Raw genomic sequence first — 17,997 nt, 5'->3', positions numbered from 1 at the left:
CTTCTTATACCTCAAAAGTAATAACTAATGTCATGCTAATGCATTTCCAGATTTAAAACAGATGTAAAAATGGTCTTGAGCTAGCTTCTTTTTTGACACACACACACACACACACACACACACACACACACACACACACCACACCACACCACACCACACCACACCACACCACACCACACCACACCACACCACACCACACCACACCACACCACACCACCACCACCACCACATATCACTGACTGCAAAAAAATTCTCAACACCTCCGTATTCACCTTAAAAGACTGCAACTTCCTCATACAGTATATACATCGACTTAATTTTTTCATCAATAAGTCAACATATATCACTGTTGGTGCAGACTAATAAATCACTCAAAAACCAATATCGATTTAGTATTTAAGATGGTTGAATGGTTGCTTAAGTGGACATGGATAGATAGTTTATTGACTGAACATGGAATTGTGCATTGATCAGTGTTAAGTGGTGGATTACAATAATACTATGTCCTGTACAAATAATTTAAGAAAATGCCATTTTAAATGCCATTCAACCATTGCTGGATAATAGATGGAAGCTTGACGATTAAAAAACTATACACCATTCCTTGATCAACCATTTTTTCCCAGACATTTAATTATTGTCTCAGTTTATGTGGGGAAAATTGATCTAACATACATGAGAACGTCAGAGGGGTGTGCTTGTGATTGATTAACATGGGCTTTGACTGAGCTATTAATTGACTGTTTAAGTGTGATTGGCAGGATCAGCTTTAGCTTGCTCCTCACTAACCTCAGATAAGTGCATGGCTGGTCCTTAAACATGATTGACACGTTGCTCCCAGCATCAAGGTGGCTCCCGGTGATGTTGACAATGGTTCCCCCAGAGACTGGCCCCCGGCTGGGCTTGAGGTTGATAATCCTTGGGATCTGGAGGAAGGGCAGAGGTTGTGAGGTCACAAGTCAATCAGAGGCTTAAATCAAGGTTAATTAAAATAGAAATATAAACTATGCATAAAAGTGAAATTACAGTGCTCAAAACAATAAAAGCTTAAAAGATCATACAAAATCAATCAATCAAAATCTAGTGAGTGTTCTCAGCTAAAAATGTCTCAGAGTATTAATGCATACCTGCACTCACTAATCCCACCTACATAAACTATACTGTGGTGGAAAGCTTTGACACAGCAACAGCGGATGTAGTCCACTGAAAGATGTGCATAATGTAAACCATTTCATTTGGCCTTCTTATAATCTCTAGCCTAACATCATATAATCCTCTAAAGGGACCCCATTGAGAAATAAACCTTGGCCAGCACCAATGGTCCGCTGTCAAAATGATAAAACTCCATTAAAAAAAAAAAAAAAAACATAATGGCAACACAGCAAATTTATTTATTTTATTTAAGTGATGCTTATTAATTGTGTGCAGAGTAGGTTGAGAAAGAACACAGAACAAGTTTAATGTGTGTGTTTTATGTGTCAGAAGAATGTGTTTAAAATCATAAGTGTGTCTTTCTAATTCTGTGCTTATTAGTAACTGACGGCCAGTTATATCTTGTTGCTGAAACACAAATGAGAAAAATACTGAGAGGGAGGCTCTCAGTCTGAACCCCCCCTTGCCGGATCACAGGCAAAACATGTACGTACAGTATTACCACAGTATATGAGAACACAGATCAACAACCTGCGAGGTGCTAACATGCAGAGGGTGACATGGGCAGCATTGGGGACTTCAGCTTTTAGTGTACTATGTATAACAAACAGGCAAATCCACTTTTTAATGCAAAATGCATTATCGTTTAATTTGAAAATCATAATTTCTAAGTAAATTTGTTCATGTTAAAACAAAATGATTAAATATTGAAAGTGTAGACTCACCACAAAATAGTAGTACTTGGAGGACTTTGCCATGAATTCTGGTCTGCACTCTCCATCTCCAACACAGACCTGCACATTCCCAGTATACTGGCTCTTCTCTGCTTTACCCATCTCACACACAATCCTGGAAACATACGTTAGCATAATTGTGGAATTTGTGAGAAAATTATAGAGATCCATCCGAATGTGTGTATATGCCAAGTGCAAAAATTCCCATACAAAAACCTCTATAAAAAAGAACTTCTTCAGTTCGCCTTGTCAGCATAGGCTCAGCAGATTATGTAAAAAGAATGGACCTAAACCTGTTAAACCCTCAATAAAATAATGTGTTATTTGGCAGCGACTTCACCTCCTGCATTCTGCCAACTTGTGGGAAAAAGTCTCTATCCTTTTACATATGACCTCAAATATAGGTACCTCTTCTGCTGGGAAAGCATTTGCTTAGAAAGTGCTGGCACACAACTTACTTTCTTAGCAGAAGAAGACCTGGGTCTGTTGATAAGCCAACTTTAAACTACTTCAAAATAATTTGACAGATGGTACCTGTAAGGAACCAAAGCTCTGGATTAAACTCAAATGTCAACTAAATGTAACTTCCTGAACTTTCTAAAATGATTACGGGACTATGTGCTTGTGTGTGTGTTTATGTGTGTGTGCTGTGCTGCTATGAAATATGGAGGCCAGAGTTGTTCTCTGTGAATAACAGTATTACACATACATGTGTCTTGTACTCCGTACGCGCCAATGTGACTTGAAGTTAAATTTAAAATTTATTGTAATAAAAATAACCCCTTGATATAATACATCTCGTTTTTGAGGGGTTCCTCACAACAGAAGACAAATGCAATACAGCGCATGTTCCCTCACCACCCCATCTGCCCCACCAACACCTTTTTGTAAACAAATCCATGTAAAAACCTGTATTGCTGTATTAAGAGGCATGACAACATTTAGCCCATACATATGTTTAGCCCATACATACATACATACATACATAGATACATACATACACACTCCTACGCCCATACTTGAATGTATACACATAAATAAAAGGAAAAGACAAAAAGTATCCAGAATATTTGGGTATATGAAACAAAAGTCCAGTACAAAGAAGGTCCAGGCGTACACCTTTCTCAACCTGGCCGGCACTGACGCTGTGGATAAAGACGACTCACTCACATTTGAAGAGAGGGAGGACAAAGAAAATCCGAAGGTATTGATAACAAAATTCAACGCCATATGTTTACAATTGAAAAACTTAACAATGGACAGGCACACATTTAACACTACCAACCAGAAAGAAGAGAAAAATAAACGTTGTATGTGTCCACCTTGAGGCTTCTAGCTAAGAAATGCAGAGATTGGTTGATGTATGGCATCTGTAGTGACACATTACGTGCGCAGTTCCTTAAACAAACAGACTTCACGCTGCACTCTGCTGTTCAACTGTGCATGTTGCATGAGTGTTCAGAGTGGGGCAACAAAGAGCTGATAAAGGAGGGAGAGGTGTATGCCATATCAGAAGTGCTCTGCTCAAATTGCAGGGGGAAACATGCCTATGTCAGAAAAAAATGTCCTGCTTTCCTCAAAGGCTCCAATGGGTGCGAGAAAATGTGTGTAAAGTGGTGTAGATCCAAACAGTTTGCGGATGGTAATCCTTTAGGTGCACAGAGGGGCTACACACACAGGGTAAACCAGTTGGAATTAGAGAGATCATCAGACTTACAGGACGTACTCTACTGTGAGAGTGTAGAGGCTCCTGTGCAGAGAGATGAGCTTTTCACCACATTTGTTTCCAATGCCACAAAGGGAGAATTAATAGTGAAAATAGACACGGGTTAAAAAAAAAATACATGTGGACCAATGCAGCCATTGACCCCTCATTCACAGTCAACTTGATTGCCTATGGAGGTCAGGTACTTCAAACCATGGGCTTTGCCTTTTTGAATCTGAACTGCGAAAGCCTGGACTTTCAAATAGTCAGCCTGAATGGGAAATCATTACTGGGCCTTTCTGACAGTATCAAGCTCGGCCTAGTCAGCATTGGTCCTTATGTCCAGAGCATCCAGTAAGGGGCTTCAGAACTTACCAAATACAAAAACATGTTTGACTTTAACACCACTGGTAATCTATCAGTGGCCATTTGCGCACCCAGGCGGGTGCCACTTGTTATGAAGGAGAGAGTCACAGCAGAGCTTGATAGGATGATCAAATTAGGAGTCATCACACCTGCAGTGGAAGCCACTGAGTAGGTCTCAAACATGGTGGAAGCGAGCAAGAAAGATGCACAAGTCAGGTTATGCATAGACCGAGTTCACCTTAACAAGGCTTTACTCAGATCTTACCATCCTATGAAGACAGTGGAGCAGGTCATTGCGGAAATGCCAGAAGCAAGAGTGTTTAGTGAGCTGGATGAGAAATATGGATTCTGGCAGATCCCTCTTGATGAAGAGTTATCAAAACACACCACGTTCATTTCTCCAGCTGGCCACTACCGTTTCCTCCGCGTGCCCTATGGCATATCCACAGGGAGTGAAGTGTTTTTTTTTGCAGGACTTCCCTGTAAGATCGTTGTGGATGATGTTCTGGTTTGGGAAAGGTGCATCATGCACGCCTCCACAAGGTCAAGGAGAGGATAAACGTCTCCAAAGTCTGTTTGACTGATGCCTCCACCACAGGACAAACTTGGACTGCAGCGGTTCCTTGGAATGACCAACTACTTATCAAAGTTCATCCAAAATTTCAGTGAATTCACGGAGCCTCTATGTGAAATCCTTCATCAGGACTAAGAATGGTGCTGGAGGAGCACCATAAGGCCACAATCTCAAAACTTATTGACAAAGTGACAAGCCCACCGGTGCTGCAGTACTTTAATGTTTGCCAGCCGGTTGCGTTGTTAGCGGATGCCTCTTAACATGGATTGGATGCAGTTAGCCTGCAGCACAACAAGCCAGTGGCTTTTGCGAGCCCTTTGTGATACTAAATCACATTATGCACAAATCAAAAAAGAACTTTTGGCTCTAGTCTTTGCATGCCTAAAAAATTTCATGTCTTCATTTATGGGTGACCAGTGACAGGGCAAACCGACCACCAGCCTCTTATCACTATACTCAAAAAAACACTGCACACAGCCTCCATCCGGCATCAAAGAATGATGTTCAAACTTCAACCATAAAATCTCTCCGTAGTGTGCGAGAGAGGCAAATAGCTATATGTTGTAGATGCACTCTCGAGATCACACACCGTGCTGAAAATACTGAGGACTGTGAGTTCATGGCTTTGGATGTGCTATCCTCCAGAATAGGTTTACATGGTAACATTTTCAAAAAACACCATATTTTTGTTGTACTGCAGATCGTCTTTTCACCCTGTGTGTTTGGGTCTCTGTTTTAGCTACAGAATAAGCGGTCTCACTCCTATACTATCTTTGTTGGGAGTCGCACACGCGCAGACGCTAGGTATGATCACATCAGCTAGATAACTATTTCTCCAACTTTGGTCCGTACACACAGTATTAGCTGGGATAAATGATGGTGTACTTGTGGAATACCTGCAGAACAGGGACATGAAAGTTGTTCTTTTGTAGATTATGGTGAACTAGTGTGTGTTGTAGCAGTGTTTTGCCATTGAGAACTTGCTAGCATGCTGCGGTGAACCACCTCTTCTCGGCTAGTGACGTAGAAAGCCGTGCAGATTTTAAACAGCTCACATGGACACTGAAGGCAGGACACATTCAGGAACCTTTATCTCACTCAAAACAGCATGGATAATGTTTTCTAAAGTTTGTATGAGTGTGGAAGCACCAGAGACACAAAATAACATATGGACAATATGGACACATTAATATGGTTCATTTCCCCGTTACATTTTGTTTGTATGTTACTCAGGCTCTCACAATGTATTAGGAATGTTAAGTAGGCAATATGTATATATATTTGAAGGGAAATTTCTTTAGTTCATTATGCTTACCATGTTTGACTAACTCACACTCAGAAGTTTGGGGTCACTTACAAATTTCCCTTCCACTCCATTATAGACAGAATACCAGCTGACCTAAGTGGGTGGCTGATCTTTAATGCAATATCTACATTGCTCATTATCAGCAACCATTCATCCAATGGTCCAAAGGCACATTCTGTATACTAATCTGTTATCATTTTAAAAAACTAACTAGAAAAACATTGGAGAACCCTATTGCAAATATGTAAGGACATAATATAATCCAAAAACTGCTGCCCTGGTTAAAAAAAACGGATTTCAGCTGGTATTCCGTCTACAATGGAAATTTCTAAATGACCCCAAACTTTTGACCAGTTGTGTAAGTCTAAGAAGCGGGAGGTCAAGTATGTTGTCATGGCTGCGTAGCAACAAGTTTGCGGGTGTACCTTGTGGTGGGTTTAGGAATAGCAGACTGGAAGTGTGTACCAGCAGTCTGTACAGCAACACATAAGGTAAAGAATGGCTTTCTGATTTCAACCTAGCCTATTGTCTGTTGAGTTATTACACGGACATCTATAGGTATGTCTACCACTCTCTTTATTGATGTTTGACAGTGAAAATGTGATATTCCAAACTCCAATTTGTTTTGGGAATTATGCTATTTTATCATTAGTTTACCGTTCATGTCATAGCCCCCGCTCTCTGTTACTCACTCACCTTCTTTATTGCTGTCTTACAAACAGACACACAGACACGCATGCACACAAACAGCTTGAGGTGACCACTCTGTCTCATGACCAGTTGGTTGGGCCAACTTGTTATGGCTCTGTTGTGTGGGTAACAGAGGTACCATAGTGCGACTCAAGTGTCTTGTTCCCTGTAGGGCATGAGGTGTTTAGCTGTGGTCAAAGTGCCTTCAGCAGGATTATGGCAAACAAATGGAGAGCAGAAATACTATGCTGAATTCAGGATTCAGCTTTGCTACTGCTACAAAATATAGTTTGACTTCTCCCTATGGTTCCAGTGCCGGAAAATACTGTATTCATAGATATTATATACATGTTAGTTGACAAAATTGTGATTTACAATCTGTAATTCTGAGTATATGTGGTATTAATAGCTTCTTTCAACTTGCTGCTGCCTAAAATGGGACTTAGTGCTCTGCTGGAACATAAATTAAGACAAGGCAAGGATGTGCTATTTATTACATAGGGCTGCCAATGTTCTATATTCAGTCATTAATGTAAAATATGACTTACTGTTCAGCAGGAATGTAGCCCTCAAGTATGGGGGTGCAATCCACTTCGGCCACCTTCACGTTATCCTGAATCTCTCTGAAGTCCAGTCCTAGGTTCTCACCACGAATAGTCACAAGCGTGCCTCCCTCCCTGGGACCCCGTAAAGGTGTGATCTGTTGAAATTTAAATCTAGATCATACATTTTGGAGATGTGGTTTTGTTTGCTTTTACAAACAACAAACTTTTGGTCATTGCACAAAGAATTTTACTGAAAGCATGTGTGACAGAAGATGATGAGAGGCTCTTTAATGATTGATGTCCGTAAGATTTGAGTTAGGTTGCTCCTAGCCGCAGCTTTGGCGGTAAGATGTAATTGCAGGCAGTTGTCGACTGTGCGACGTTGGTAGAATGGCAGCTCTAACCTGCACATGCTCCTGAACTAATGAGCAAAGAGCTAAACCATCCATTAAGATAAAGGCCATGTGGGGATACTCGCAGTTGTTAAAGTAAAATGTTATATGGGAAAATTGTAGATGAGTAAATGTAATAGTATAGATATATATACATAAATGACACCATTGTAGTTGTTTATGTCTCTTTGTTTTCTGTTTCTCCAATTCATTTAAAAAAAACTCAAATGTGTCAAAGAAATAAAATTGATATAATTGCTTTTTAAAATGGCAAATAATAGCAATACTGTGTTGCGAAATATGTATCCTAGACTCAAATTTATTTGCCAAGCTATTTTAACTTATTAACAAAATGTGTCTCTCCAATTTGATATCTCCATTAGTTGCAGTAGGTTTCTCAACCGCTTGCCCATACTGTAAACAGCTTTGTCGACCAATATGTTAAATTACAACTGTATTTGCAGTTTATCTGAAATTAATGTGTCAAGCAATTAGGAGAGTTATGAAGTGTAGTGTAATAACCATAAAAAGTGCTTCTACAAATAGTGGGTATGATGAATGTCAATGTTAACATGAACATGAACCGTGGTCTAATACTTCTTTTTAAGAATATTACAGTCAAAATCTTAACTTTCCAAATGGTGTGGGATAGAATATCAGTGTCAGCCAGTCAGAATACAATGTTCCTACTTCTTAGGGTTTTGGTTCCGGTGAAACTACTGCAATAACAAAGGATATCAGCTAAAGCAATTTACAGTGGACCACTCAGGTGTAGAAGGAGAAAAAGGTGAAGAATGATATTGATACATTTAAGTTTCATATTTAACATCCTTTTGGGATAAGTGCTGTCTGTTCACACATTATGTAACGCATAGAAGAAAAACATGACTTTGCTGAAGGGTGAGGGGACGGGAAAGACGGCTGCAGAAAAGAGAAAATAGATGATGAAATCACAGCTCAAGTGACAGCTAATGGGTCAAGACTTAGCGTCAAGAGATTGTCATTTCTCAATCCTGTATTCACTGAAAACTACGTCAATATATTATACAAGATTAACTTAAAACTTGGCATTGGGTGACATCTTTGCAGTAATCACAGTGTCCTTTTGATTTATCAGTAACATCTCTCATTGTTGATGAGGCGGTTCTAACATCCATTAACACTTCACTCACACAATTACTTTTGGCCAGCGTTATCAGGCCGGCCCAGATGGATGGATGTTAGAAACGGACACAGAATAGTCTGTTTCTATCTGTCTCTGTCAAATAGAAGGGGCCCAGCTTTAATGCTGCTGTGTCACCATCCCCCTGAAAAATAGTGATCCTAAGGATTTTCACTCAGGCTGACACTGCCATTGTTCCTATGTTCGGTTTATAGTTGATAGTGTGACCCCCTGCAATATTCACAGGTAGAGTACTAAGTGAGTGTGTTGGTATGGCTAGCCATTTGAATGACAGAGGCAAGCTCAAGCCAGGTCACGAACAATACAAATCCTGTGGCTGCGATGTGGAAGATAACGTTATTGTATGGTTCAATGTCTCTGATTAATAAGGCTCCCTGTTTATATCTTAATGAAAAAAGAGCTTTCTGGTAATGGGGCAACAATACATTCAATTAAAAAAATTGCGCACAGTGCATCGTGGTTATCTATATGAAGGATGGAGAGGGACAAAGAGTTAAAGTGAAATAGTGTACGAGAAAAAAGAAGCAACCAAATGAAAAAGAGAGGGAGAGATGCAATGAGGCGTTGATTAGATTTGTGACTTTGACAAGATAATTGACGGTTGGGTAGAGGCAAACACTTAATCACTTCTCTCTCCATCTCTTCCTTTCTCTTTTTATCTTTCTATGTAGGTCTCTCCCTCTCATATTGTTGATGGGAGATGTCATTATAATGAAGCGTATTAGAATGCATTAGAGCCCCGGTCGTCTTGGAAAAGTTCTCACTCCTCACCCAGTGACAGTTTTTATGGGGGACGTGAGAAGGCTGCAATATGTCCCTACTGCAACCTCAGGGATGTAAGGAAAATACAGGGCCCATCTCCAGGAAATAATCCACTGCTCGGGGGAAAGACATACAGGGGAGTGAAAGAATGATAGAGTGCACCTTACTGATTCAGAATCTTCAATAAGAGCAACAAGGGTCACCATCTTCTCATCACCTTCTTCAAGAGTTGATTTAATTTTGTCGGGAAATAATCCCAGTGGTTTAAGTATCAATGAGTAAAAGAGAAGGTAGTTCAGTTCCCTGTTTTATCTTCCTCTGACTATGCACCTATATTTAGAAAACATCTGAAAATTCTGCTGAAACCCATCAAGTTGGCATGATCTGTGAAAATTCAAGATAACAAGAACCAATGGAATTTATGGTGCTGCTTTCAGTAAATCTCCACCAAGCTTGGCCATTTATCTGTATTCAGGTCTATATACGTTGATGTAGAGAGAGGAGAGTGAACAGCAGTGAAGGGATTATCCTTCCATTTTGGTATCCCTATTCGACTCTCCGTCCAAACCCATCACTCCAGAGGACACCAAAAAGATTTACCCTCTGTTATTTTTACCCCTGCTTTGCTTCATCTCTTGTCAGTCAACGTCTGCTCCTAACTCTCGTCCTCGTGAGAAGGATGCAGAGACGAGCTTCATATCCACCATGGGGACATTGGGAGGGCATAGAGGTCTTCTTCCACGCCTTCAGCCTCACATGACTCTATTATGGCTCAGTCTACCCATCCGTCACCCCCCCCCCCCTCACACACACTTCATGTAAACGCAATCTATCTCTTTTCCTCTTGGCATCTTTCCATCCATCTTTCCTTTTCATCCTCTTATCCTCAATCTCACTGACCCTTATGCCTTCTGCTATTGCCCCTTTTATATGTCTTTCACAGGTCAGGTCCATTTGCCTCTAACGGTGTACGTGATTTCCAGGAGCATGCTGGGTTAAGTGGGGATTTTTGTGACCATCTGTGCAGAGTTGATTGATAACTAGCAAGAAAGAGGATGATTTGTCTTTTTCTATCTCTGTCTAGGTCCTACATGGACTATCCTAGTGTTTGTATGTTTCCATTGAAAGGAAGATGGGAGTAAACTATGTCAAAAATAAGCCCTATCCCATTTGATGAGTATGTGTATGCTCCTATCAGTGCACTGTAATTATGTATGTGTGTGTGTGTGTGTGTGTGTGTGTGTATAGCCTTTGAGTTAAAAACAATATTGGCAATGCTTGGCACAAAGTAAATTCTTATTTGAAAAGTATGTACTGGACATATGCGGATGCTAATACATCTGTGTCCTGTTGTATGTCCCACCTGTGTGATCCGTGGGTGGGTGCACTTGCTGTTAATGCCGTTGTGCTCCAGCCACTGGTTCTCAGGGTGGGGGCAGTGTTGTTTGAGGGTGCAGCGGTTCTCTCCTTTACACCAAACACATCCAAAGAGCGGATCTGCCTTCAGACACAAACCACAGCTTCCACGCTGTGCGTCACACTTGTACAGATGGACTGTGCGTAGAAAGGAAAGAGAAAAGGGAAAAAGAAACAAAGGGGAAGAAGGAAACCACAGAGAGAGAAAGAGTTCAGAACTCTTAACATTTGTACAAATGATTATAGAACAGCATATGCAAAGTTTTTAAAAAGACAAACAAACTTCAAAACACTCAAATCTCTTAATGTCTGTCAGCTTCTGTTTGATTATGCGAACAAACTGAACATTTTGAGAGACATTTGTTGATACCTTTGTCTCATTATTTCTCCATCTATCATTATATCTACATACACCCTCTCTCTTTTTGAGTTTCTACACTGCTGCCTTTGCCCATTCACCACACATTTAACGTTTCATCTCCATGGCAACGGGCCAGCCATTTTCTTTTTAATTGCCATTAGATGCATGCATGTGTGATCCGTCCATCAAATGATGTCCTCGGAGCAGCTTTCTCCACAGGAGAACAAAGGTTGGAAAACGATAGAGAACGACTCTTTAGTTAAAGCATCTCTCTTTCCTTCCCTAACTATTGTTGCTTCTTTCATTTTACATTCGTGCTCAAGGATATGTTTTGTATTTGACTCAGACACACATCCACAAACACACAAATACTGTACAAATGTTGCCTTACAGCAGTGCCTTGTTGGCATATCATCCATATTTAAACATTAGGTTTCTTATGGCTTGCTCCACTGCCTCAGGTTAAAATTTGTTGTTTTCCTGTCACAGAACTACAACCCCCAGCATGCTGCTGTTTCCCTACCCCAGCATGAATTACTCATAGTGGTGGATCACCAGTGGCCAAACTGAATCAAGCTCAGCAGCTGAAAGCTGAAAAATTCAGCACAGAGCTGTCATCCCACATCCAACGTAAGTGGATGGAGAGTTGGAAAGAAAAAAATGATAGCAGCAATATACAAATTATTTGCTACCTGTTTGCTCACTAAAATCCAGCATGGCCTAATAATTTAGTTTTTTTTTATTATTGGTTATATTTTAGCAATTTGATCAGTTGTATCCCTATTTCCTGTTTCCCTATTACTGCTTATATGACATGTATGCACATAGTAGTAAAGCACATTGAATTTGTGAAAAGTGAAACAATGAAAGAGGGAGCAGACAGAGAGGTGTTGACAGAGCAAATAGACAGCTGAAAGAAATAAAGTTTATGAGGAGGCAAGAAAATGGAATTTAGAGAGTAAGGAAAAGACAGACAAACAACAATGAAGTGCAGGAGAGACAGACAGATGAATGGAGAAAGATGGGGGAAAGAGACCTACTCAAGGAAAGCATAAGAGAGAATATGTTAAAGTTAACCACTCTACACCGCAATTTCAGGGGATGGATGCTGCATTCTCAGCACACTGCCCGCTTGTTGTCATGGAGACCGGCTCCAAGGGCAACAATGGGGAAGTAGCAGATTTACTGTGTTTGTGTCTATGTGTGTGTGTATCAGTGAGAGTTTATAAGATACTATGTCCACTATGTGTGTGTGTGTGTGTGTGTGTGTGTGTGTGTGTTTGTATGTGTGTTTTCTTATGATACTGTGAGAACTATGCAAAAAGCTGATGGATTCACAAGAGAGTGTGTGTGTGTGTGTGTGTGTGTGTGTGTGTGTGTGGTTGTGTGTCTGTGCGCGTGCATGGGTGCGTATTTGCTTGTGCCTCTGTGCATGCTCACCTTTGTTGTAGGCGGGGTTGTCAATGCTGAAATCTCCATTCCAGATTACAGTCAGCTCCACTGGAAGACTGCTCATCTCCATCCCATCATAGAAATACTGTCACCATGGCAACCAGAGAGGAAAATATGGAGAAATGGGGAAGAGAGCGAGAAGCTGTTGAGCTACTTTAAACTGTCTATTATCTTCAAGTCCAAAAGGCTCTGGTATAACAATACTTCTTTAAATGCAAAACGCATCATCAACAGGTGGCTGTGGACTCAGTGAATACACACATGACCTCACACTCTGAATCCAAAACACACGCTATACACACCAGAGAGCTTTCACAGACAAGATTATGTTTCATTCGGTTCTGTAACACGAGCAGCATGCTAGAATCATCATTTTCCTCTAAATTACAGTTTCCCTCCTTCACTGCTCAATCAAAGTACAATATTTGGATTGTGCTGTGATTAACACACAAATCCGGCAGACACAGATCTCTACACACACACACCCAGAGTGATGAAGATAGAAAAGAAGATTATATGTTATTGTATCAACAGACGATTAGCATCAAGACCAGCATAAAGCCTTTTTCATGCAAGTCTTTCATTGCTGTCAATGCATTATTCAGTTAGTGAATGGTGCACGATCGCAGGGATGGCTGTGCAGGAGAGACAAAGTCAGACTCTTTTCTCATTGACCCAATGTCTGGGTAGAAGAGGAGAAACCCTTAGCTGAAATCCCTGTGTATGTATGTGGCTGTATGTGTGTGCAAGAGAGACTGAAAAGATATTATCACTTTTATAGGAACACTTTATATAAATGGGGCGTTTTTATAGAGATTGTGTTGGTGGATGGTGGTCAATGACAACATTCTAGAGAAGCTGGCAAGTAAAATACACACACACACATGCACACACTAATCCTCACCGATGTGTTTTGACACTGCACTGAGGAGCTGTTAAAGCGCAGGGCAGGAACTCTGTGCTCGTTTCCCTGGATGGTCAGAAGACACTCGTACCCCCTCTGTCCAGACTGGGGCTGGGGGAGGTTCTTTGCCGGTAGGGTGATGGGCTTTACCACGTTGACTGGCACCAGAATCCTATCTGCAGGCAGCAACTGGGGACACCCCTAGAAGAGAGACAAAAAGACAAGGTGGGAATGTGTGTTACTACGAGCCATCTCATGAGGTAAATGCAATTAATGTTAAATGAAAGATCCTGCAAAGTCACTTTGTTAATAGAAGTGCAATTTGCCCGTCACCTGAGGCCAACAGTGAAGTACACAACTATTGTTTATGGATTTGAACTGAAGAAAGTATAAATGTTGGCAAGAGAACAACCTTAATTTATGTTCCACTGCCACAAAAGTAAATCTGGCACCTATGTATGTTATACATTATATGTATACCTGATTTGAAATTTGTGCACATGTTGCTCAAACAGCCGCCAAGTTTGCCATCACAGCACAGAAAAGTCAAAAAAGTATCTGTTAAAATAGACTAGTTTGAAAAAAGATGTTCATATTGTTAGTGATACAGTACAGTAAAGAAGTATTGTAATGTAATTTCATTATACATATAATGTGTATGTTTCCCATTTATTTTTGATGTTAATATAAAAATCAACATTTTGAATCTATTTGGAGACACTGATCATGGTTGAACTAGAAATATACCTACAATATGACTGACATACTGTACAGTGTACTGTAAAATCACAGAGCCTACCACACTCTATTCATGTATCTCATTATTATCAGGTACCAGATCAGCCAGCACTCTGATGGACTCTGATGGATCAAAATCCGGTTGATTTCTGCCTGTGCAGTAATTAGGCAAGAATGAATCACAGAGAGAGAGAGAGAGAGAGAGAGAGAGAGAAATATGTCACTTAGCTATTGATGTTCTAAAATGAACAGCCAATCAATACAGGCGTGAGTAGCTGGCTAAATGTAGAGCACCTATGACTTGCCTGAAAGATGAACAGGAAAGGAAAGAGGAAGACAGGTGAGGAGAGGGGAAGCAATGGACAAAGAAGAGAACATTAAAGATGAACAGAGGACAGAGAGAACAAATGAAAAAAGACAATGGCAAGAACAGGAAAGTGATGGATGGAAGATGGAGGTAAAGGTTTTCTCTAAAGAGCTGTGGTTAGAGAGAAAGAGTAAAATAGGCAAAAATGAGAGAGATGAACAACAAAAGAACAGAGTGACTGAAAGAGATAAAAAAATACCATAAAGCACGTGCAACAGCAGGAGCTTTAGCATGTCAAATAGACAGGAGGAAAGAGGGTGAAAAGAAGAAAAGCAGATAAGGTGATCCCCCTGCATGGATGGAGCTGGGGGGGGAGTGAAGCATAGCGCATGTTGAACTGCCTGATAACACTTGTTTGAAGTTTATTAAAAGCCACTTGATTGGGTTATGTTGAGTGACTGACTAGATGGCTGCTTGGAGAGAGAGGGGAACGCTCTGTGACACTATTCACAAAGTCATTATAGATAAATGACAAACATGGAGAGCGAGCTCAGTGGTGGAGAGGAAGGAAGAGGTGGTGCTTTTGTGTTTGCTCTTCCAAATCTCATTTTACTAAGAACAAAGGGTCATATTTGGAGTATGAAAACGAGTGGGAGAGCAAAGACAGATGCGATCGATTTTTAATCACTTTTTAATCTCTTCAAGATAATACACTTGAAAAATAGGGACAATAAATTTGATCTGGTTTGTGGAAATGATGGCATGGAAAGCACTGGAGTATAACATGGTGACTTAAGCTAAATCTTGAAGACACAGATCTACACGGATAGTGGCCTATAGTGATAGGATTGTGCACACACACATACAGAGAGACAGAGAGAGAAAGAGAGAGAGAGAGAGAAAGATTATCACAGCTAAAATGCACTAAAGTAACTAAACTAAACCCCAAAACTCACACTAATACTACACTATCTTATAAAGAACATGCAAGCAGATTTAAGGTTAACACACATTGACATGTGCGTTACACACACGGATGCATGCACGCATGCACGCACACACACACACACACACATGCGCACACATAAATAAAGAATAAAGCCTTGGAATCCTATTACGGTAGACGATAAACGTTACAAGTCACAGCCAGACAGCATCTCTTGCATCATCTGCCTTCATGAAAACATGTTGTGTAGATGGAAAACTTGAAAAAGCAAATTTGAACAGCTGCTAAGTACACACACACACACACACACACACACACACACACACACACACACACACACCCCCACACCAACCCACCCACACACATATACACACACCATTTCATTAGCACCTTCTACTGACTTCAGAGTGATTTTACTGCTACGATCCAAATACCCATCCTTGTCTCATGCTAGTCTCATCTAGATAATCTTAGTGACACACAAAAACATTCTTTAACACATACAGATACAGTAATTGTGAAGCAGGCTTTACCCACTAATACACAAAATGCTCAAAATCAGTAAAATCTTAATTCACTCTCCCTTTCTAAGTTTTGTTACAGCAGAAGCCGCAAATCATGGAAGCACAAAACAGCTGACTTATGTGCTTCAACAACAAGTGTGTGTGTCTGCACGCTGTTGGCATGGTGTGTTTTCTCTTACTTAGCAATGATTTTTCTGTGTGTATGTGTACATACACACTCGGACACACCAATCTAGCACACTGTGATCGTTGCCAGCAGTCCCTGAGGCTTTCAGGTGTTTGGACAAACACGTGTATATCGTAGTTGGCCACTGATGCTGGTGGTGTTGGCAGTACTGCTCGCTGTTGCCTGTTAAGCATTAAGTCAACATTCAAGTTGAACTAATGTCGGTGCATTTATTTCCACTCCCCACCCTCTTAATCTCCAACAACTCAAGTGTGATAAATAACAGAGGAGCAAACAACATACTACATGCATGCACACACACAGACACACACACACACACACACAAATATGCAAAAGATATAAAATGTAGAACAAGCTCTATACTGCTGACTGCTTGACCCCTAAAAAAGGAGGTTGAAGAAAAAGAACCCTGACACATTTAACCAAAATTATCTGCATGGGTAGTTAGCAGTAAAAGTAAGTGAGAAAATGTTTTAGTCTTTTGGGTATTGGGGTATCTTTCCTGGCTGAAGAAAGAGATACCTGGTCTGTCAGTGGGAAGTGATTATATGTGAAGCAGACTAGTTTTTGTTTATTTGTGTGTGTATCTTTGTGTGAACTTCAGTGGCAGCCCTATGGTCATCTAACCAAGGATGTGCACTAAAGCACTAGAAAGAGAAGTTCCAATATCATGACACATTCTTTTTGACCTATATTATTTCCATCATTCTTTCTCTCTGTATTACTGACTCCTTGTTTTCTCTGACGTGACCTCATCTCTGTTTCTTCCATGCACATGCTTTATCCCTCATTCATTTATCTCCCCCTAAACCCAGGTCCTATTGTTTTTCCTTTCTTGCTCACTGCCTCTCGTCATTTCTCTTATCATCTCCTTCTCAGTGATTCTCTCTCCCCCTCTCTTTCCTGACTGCTTTTTTTCTTGTGGACCTACTTAGATCTGATAATTAGAGGCTGGTAGGAGGTGTGAAGGGCGGAGAGGGGGAGAGTGACGGAGAGTAGGCAGCATAGTGGGAACTGTGAATGTAAAAGCCCTTGGCATAGTTGGAAGCAAGGGAGGAGGGAGGGTGAGAGCAAAAGAGAGATACCTATAATTATAGCAGTGAAAGGTGTGAAGATGAAGAGGATCTTCAGTTTTCACACACACACACACACACACACACACACACACACACACACACACACACACACACACACACACACACACACACACACACACACACACACACACACACACACACACACACACACACACACACCTACCGAGTGGTTACCAAGAGCTCCTCTGAACTGGCCTCTGTTTTATTATCTCCTACAGAGCCTAGGGCAAAGACACTCTCCAAGCTCTCTGTTTATTTTCCCTCCTTCCCTGCTGATCTTGACCTTTTTTCTATCCCGCTGTCCAGTCCTCACCTTAACTTTTCCCCCCCAAATACCTATCCCGTTACTCTCCCTGCCACTCTGTCCTTTCTCTTAAGGGAATTTTGCAATTCATTATAACTTGGGTTTTTCTTTAACAGTTTTTCCTATCATTTCTATTGGTTATGATAACATTTGGTTCACTAAACTAATTGCCGAGGTCTGAGAACCAGGCGACATTGCAACAGTTGAGTCTGACGGGCCAACAAAGTCTTTAGAAGCTCTTCTGGATGTAAACAAACAGTTCAGACAGATTACCGGTATCTAAACCACTTTTTTTCCGAAGTAAAAACCAAAGTAAGTGCACCTGAAATGTCGGTAATAGTCCCTCTACACT

At 40.7% G+C, this 17,997-nt stretch overlaps 1 protein-coding gene across 2 annotated transcripts in view; it reads right to left on the bottom strand.

The window, feature by feature from the left end:
• The window catches only part of plxna4 (plexin A4), a 226,569-nt gene that overhangs the window by 46,977 nt on the left and 161,595 nt on the right, over positions 1-17,997 (bottom strand). For both annotated transcript variants that reach the window (XM_034863434.1, XM_034863433.1), the window contains exons 10-15: positions 13,543-13,743; positions 12,627-12,723; positions 10,773-10,963; positions 7,076-7,227; positions 1,878-2,001; positions 790-926 (exon numbers count right to left, since the gene is read on the bottom strand). In XM_034863434.1, coding sequence (XP_034719325.1) covers positions 790-926; positions 1,878-2,001; positions 7,076-7,227; positions 10,773-10,963; positions 12,627-12,723; positions 13,543-13,743 — 902 coding nt within the window. The remainder of the gene's footprint in view (positions 1-789; positions 927-1,877; positions 2,002-7,075; positions 7,228-10,772; positions 10,964-12,626; positions 12,724-13,542; positions 13,744-17,997) is intronic.

The sequence above is a fragment of the Etheostoma cragini genome, chromosome 23 (assembly GCF_013103735.1).
Source record: "Etheostoma cragini isolate CJK2018 chromosome 23, CSU_Ecrag_1.0, whole genome shotgun sequence".
Classification (NCBI taxonomy): domain Eukaryota; kingdom Metazoa; phylum Chordata; class Actinopteri; order Perciformes; family Percidae; genus Etheostoma; species Etheostoma cragini.
Note: the sequence above shows the minus strand (reverse complement) of the source record. Positions and strands in the feature narration are given on the sequence as shown.